Source organism: Abrus precatorius, unplaced genomic scaffold, assembly GCF_003935025.1.
Source record: "Abrus precatorius isolate BTA unplaced genomic scaffold, Abrus_2018 Scaffold7, whole genome shotgun sequence".
In the NCBI taxonomy this organism is placed as follows: domain Eukaryota; kingdom Viridiplantae; phylum Streptophyta; class Magnoliopsida; order Fabales; family Fabaceae; genus Abrus; species Abrus precatorius.
This window is the reverse complement of record NW_020874417.1, coordinates 4,723,419-4,729,418: the sequence shown is the minus strand read 5'-3', so window position 1 is coordinate 4,729,418 and position 6,000 is coordinate 4,723,419. Positions and strand designations below refer to the sequence as shown.

Sequence of the window (6,000 nt, the reverse complement as noted above, 5' to 3'; positions counted from 1 at the left end):
AAAGTCAATTTTAAATATTTAAAAGTAATAAATTTTTATTACAAAAATATTACCACTTTTTAAAAATTTTATACGATAAATATTTATTTTTCATTATATCTTTTATTTTTGGTCGCAACAAATCATTCCTAAGAATTAAAGTTAAGACTTCCTAAATTATATAATTATAAACTTTTAAATCTGTGGAAAGTTTGCTGTGTTTGTTGTTATTCCAATATATTTATTAAAGTAGTGTTATCTCTACTCAAGTAATTCATATATAATATTTTTAAGCTATCAGTTTGTTCAACCGAGAAAAGAAAAACAAATATCTCAGATAAAAAAGAAATTGAATGAGAATGACAATTTTAGATACACTTTCCTTTAATTACTCCATTATTTTTTATGCAGATTAGATAATGGCATGACTACTTTAGCATATAAATTTTAAATCATTGTTCAAACCATATTAAACCAAACAAACTAATTCTTTTGGATGGATTAAACAAAGCAAACTTTAAATACACATCAGTTTCCATTGATTTTATCAGGTTCTTCCTTGCAATCTGTGGTGTCGGAATTGGCGCCAGTTGCAAGAGTCCCTGGTGGGTCTTGTTCTACTCTGAATTTTTCATAAATATCACCTTTGTAAAACTTTTTAGTCCTTAACACCAAAATAAAAGAAAAGAAACAACCAACCAACGTTGCTATGGTGATTATGATAAAAGCCATCCTATAACAATCTACTCCTATGCAACTTAACTCCTTCCCATGTTGTCTTGTGAGTCCCTTCATCTCCAATTGTTTCAGTGCCTCTTTATCATAAAAATAACCAGCCACTTTCACATTCAGTATATAGGTCCCAAGAGGGCTTGCCACTGCCCCAAAACTAAACAACGTTGAGTAGTATTTGAGGCCAAATAATTCAGACACAATTGCAAAATTCAAAGGCCATATAGCCCCAAAGCAAAACCCAGTAATCACTGAAGCAAAGTAAAGAGAGTTTGGGATACCAAAGGCGATAAAAAGATGGCCAACACAAGAGAGAAGCATAACAAGTGTGAGCATTAAGGGACGAGGGAACTTGTATTTGGTCAAAAAGAATTCAGAGGCAAAGCCAGAAGCTGCTCTTCCCAAATAGTTCCATATACTCACAAGTGACACAAACGATGAAAGGCTTTTTTTGGAGTACCCCAATGAGTTGCCAATCTGTCCCAAGTTGTCAAGAACCGTCAACGTTCCACCAACACCACATGTTGTCACAATGAACAAAATCAACATGTCAATGCTGAAAAGAGCTTGGAAGATATTGTAATCCTCACCCCTATTTGGACGTTTGAACATGTTGCTTACACAAGACATTTCCCTTTGAGGGCTTGTGGAACCTTGTGCGTCTTGTGTTTCTGGCTGTGGCTGTTTCATAACTGAAGGTGGAACATGAGTCACTACTTTCAATTGGGAATCATCTGCATCAATGGAGGCTTGGATTTCAGCCTCCCAGATTTTGAGTTCTTCTTTAAATACAAGGACAAGTGGGAGAAGAAGCAAGAAAAGAACCAACATGCTATCCACTATATACTCAACACTAGTAAAAGTCAACTTGTTTTGTATGACTATCAAAACCATGAGAAAACCAGCAACCCCAAGTGAAATATATAGAAGCTTGTAAAAGACTTTGATCTCTTTAAGTTGTGGCACTATATTCAACACACGAACTGTTGGAAGGAAAATGAAGGAAATGACTGTGGGAAGCCAACCAATGAAGAAGATAAGAGCTTTGGAGTTGTCACCATAGAAGGCATGGTATAGCTGAGTGAAAATAGCACCACTTAGACCCACATAACCCTTGAGAAGGCCAATAACATAACCTCGACTTCGTGGGAAGCTTTTGACACAGTTGACAAGGGTACTAGTATTGGAAAAAGATTGTGAATTAGCACCAATGTAAAAGTAGAGACACATTTGCCAAACTTGTGGTTTAGCAATGCGTGCAGTGACAGAGAGCCATATCATGAAGTAACCAATGAAGTTAATGGCAGCACCAATGGCTAGTATAACCCAAGGGGGGCTGAACTCGTTGATTAGTCCTGGCAAAATTCCAATGTTGACACCAAGGTCTTTGAAGAAGCTTATTAAGTTGAGAGTTGATTGGTCGTAACCCAAAGAGGTTTTGACTTCGTTAGAGTATAAACCAAACATGTAGGAGGATCCTGAGAATGCCATGATTATACAAGAGGCAAAGATCATGAACCAACGGCCAGTGAGGAGATGGTAGGTGAAGCTCTTCATTTTTCTGAGCTTTGCACCACAATTTTGCTTCTGCTGTGTTTGGATGAAAGGTGATATGATTTGTGCAAGGATCAAACAATATTTGTTTAGAATGGCGTGCCACCGATAGTTTTTTTATGTCAATTTATAATGCACTCAAAGGGGAATCTCTGCCTCCCCCAATTTTATATTTGTATAATCTCATTTTTAATGTAATCTAAGTTGTTTTTTCAATAATTAAAAATTAATTAATAACGTATTGAAATAATATATATATATATATATATATATAAGAACACTAAATTTTAGTATTTAATTAAAATATATTTACCCGTATTTTAATTAATTATTGTTAGTATAAATTTTTTTTAATACACATTAAATTTTTATACTAATAATACATTATAATTGAACTTTAAATTTTAACAATATAATTATAGATAGACGATCAAAATTGAAAATTATTTACTATCACATAATTTAATAAAAAAATTCACATAATCTTTTTTTTTTTTTTTATCCATTAATAATAAAATTTCACGGTCAAAATTGAACTTGGCTAGATTCGCAATTCTCCACCAAATTAAAGTAGAACCCGGTCCAAATACTTGGAAATAAAAAATGTGTGCTTTAAGATTTAACAAAATGACAGCACTAACCAGCCATCAAGATAAGAGCTGGGATTTGGTGGGAGGGATGGGAAGGGAATAAAGGAAATCCTATTAATTTGGTTAAGTTGTAAAGCTTTTTATATTTCTTTTTAAGGAAATAAAAGACTATTTTGAATTTCTACTGATTTTCTATTAGTAGTATTGTGCATAGTCTCAAATGATTGATTTGCAAGCATAAATGAACTTGAATTGGCTCAAAAATTTGAAGAATTTGCTTGGAAGGTTGAAGAAGCCGGAGCAATGCGCATGTCCCTTATCCTATCTATCAGACAGGAATATTATTACTTTTCAAAGAATGATGATTAAAACCACTGAAAAATTAGCAACTAATAATAAATATTTATTAACTCACATAAAATAATCATTTTACACAGCTGCTGGAGTCTACTTGTGCAACTTCACCTCTGAACATTTGAAAATGAGATATTCTATTGATATAATACAAATTTATATAACTTTTTTTTTATGATTAAGAAAGAGATAAGAAAAACGATTAAAAAAATAACTCATTAAAAATGAATAAACTGTATGTCTGTGTCCGTCAAAGACTTATATTACATTGACTTTTATTTTAAAAACAAGTTTTGCAGGTGTGATTTTTCTGTCTCTGTATATTGTTATTGTTATATGACCAACTAAATTTAAATTGATGTTATCATGGTTAAGACTATAAAACAAAATGAAGATGGTCGTTGAATAAGTTTCTAATAAAAATTAAATTTTATTCAATCTTATGAAATTAAAAAGTCAATAGTGTAATATTTTAAATTACTTGTTGTTCATATTGAGAATTTTACACTTTGTTAGGACGATAGAGTTTAGAACGAAGAAAACTAAGAATGAGAAGTGTATTTTACCTTTTAGAAAATAAGATCAGGTCGCACTGTACAAGCACTTCTTAAGACATAATTTTGATCGACACCTTAGTCTATATTAACTTTGATAGAAAAGTGATATAATTCAGGTAATTAACTATAATCATTTTCATTTCGTTCCACTTGTACTAAATTTTCCAACAAAACCTTAGTTACACTATAAAAGAAATCATTTATTAACTATTTATGTTAAATAGGTCATCATAGAATAGTTTTTTTTTTAAACGTTAGTATAAACTTTCAAAATCTATTTTAACAGTTTATTATTTTGTTAAATAGAGATTATCTTAATATTTAATAATTTTTGTTCACTGATAAATAATATTTTTTTATAATTTTATTCTCATAAAAAAGAAGGACCGTAGTTCGCTTACAAAAATGTATTAAATGAATTAACCAGTAAATTTAATTATTAACACACCCATTTGACTACATACACTATTATTTAAGTTTAGCCTTTTCCAACTACGCTTGATTTATTAATATTTTATTTAATTTTTCTAACTTCACCTGTACTCCAACTCTCCCCTATCCACTCTGAAAGTTCCTATCAGTTAAATGCGATTTCCTTAATACATTATTAAAATATTATCTTACTCTAACTTGTATTACTGTTTAAAAGTCTATTTGTATTCTACTACAAAAGAAATCCATATATTAATAATTAAAATTAGAATAATTGTTAATAATGCCTTATTGATATAATTTTTATTAATAAAAACTAAATTATCTGTGTAAAGATTATAAAATTATATATGTTATTAATATTGCTCGTATATTTGTCTAACATAATATATTACACTATACACTCTCACCTTTGAATTTTCAGTACGCAAAGTTTATAATTAACAATCAATCGAGGTAGTATATACATGATTTTTTTATCAGTCTTCTTTAACGACATATTTTAGTTTTTTTTTTCTTATAAAAAACTTCTTTATTTATATGTTTCATATTACAAATATAACCCTAATTTATTTTGAATTGATTGCCGTTTCTTTAAGTAAAAATTGTTAAAATATATAGTGCAATTAATTGTGACTGTTCATGGGCACGAAATGTATCAATAGTTGAATTTAAAAAAAAAAATTTGTCTTCATTTTATATTTCCACGCCATTTGAGTGTTAAATTTTCATAAAATAATTTCATTTAAAGCGTGAAAATTATCTTTAATTGAAAGTTAATTTAAAAAATGAAGAAAATGTAACTTAATTTATGAAATGTAGTTACTATTGACCTTGTATAAAAATTATCTTATGTTATTATTATTAAAGAACAGCATTTAGGTGTAGTATAATAAGTATGATTAGTGTCGGTTTTTAGTTAAAATTTAAATTTTATTTCAAAAATATATACTGGTTTTTGGAGTTAGTTTTAATTATATAAATTATTAAAATAAAACTTTTTAAATTAAAAAACAACACCAATAATTTTTAGTGCATTACACTTAATTTGATATTTATTAAAATTTAGAGCGATGAGGGGAAAGTGTTGAAAGAAAATAGAGCCAATTACCTCAAGTCATTTGCAACCAATATTAATCGTGCCACGGGGTTGTGGAAAATGGTTAAGCCCCCACATTCTGTGGTGACCAAGGAAGATATACTAGCAAAATATTGGTCACTAGGGGAATTTTTAATTGTTTATTATTAGAGTTAACAAGTATAATAAATATTTATCAGTTAATTAAGTTATGATAACAAGATAAAATAATTGAAAGAGCATCATATATGTTTTGGCTTTGGGATGCATTAATTATAATTTAATATAAGTGCTCTAAACTAGTAAGAGTGGGATGGTACTAAAATAATGGAATGATTTGGATATAAGAGAGATGCTAAATCATTTTAGTGTAGACTTTGTTTAATTTGGCACCAAGAGATGCTCTGAGAAGCGATAAGAGCCACAAATTTGAGAAGCGAAAATGGTCCAATGGTGCACCACATTCTTGTTCCGTTAAATATTATATAATAATATTATTCCTTTCTTAAATCAACAATGATTATTTTAATATTTTAAAAATTAAATAATATATATTTATAATTTATTATTAATTCTCATTATTTATTATACATATTTAATTTAATATAATATTAATAATAATGATTATTCAATATATAATATATAACGTTCTCTTCATATCAGCATAGAAATTACTATATAATAGATGATTAAGAATCAACACAGAGCAACTTGACAAGTAGGA

General features: G+C 28.9%; 1 protein-coding gene across 1 annotated transcript; it reads right to left on the bottom strand.

Moving 5' to 3' along the window:
• Window positions 1–507: 507 nt before the first annotated feature.
• Window positions 508–2,268, bottom strand: LOC113870840. The gene has a single exon (XM_027507334.1). It carries the CDS (start codon window positions 2,266–2,268, stop codon window positions 508–510), a length of 1,761 nt encoding a protein of 586 aa, XP_027363135.1.
• Window positions 2,269–6,000: the final 3,732 nt, after the last annotated feature.

What these genes read in the sequence shown, in the direction of transcription:
- LOC113870840 (XM_027507334.1), bottom strand. Translation starts at nt 2,268, where the DNA reads ATGAAGAGCTTCACCTACCATCTCCTCACTGGCCGTTGGTTCATGATC.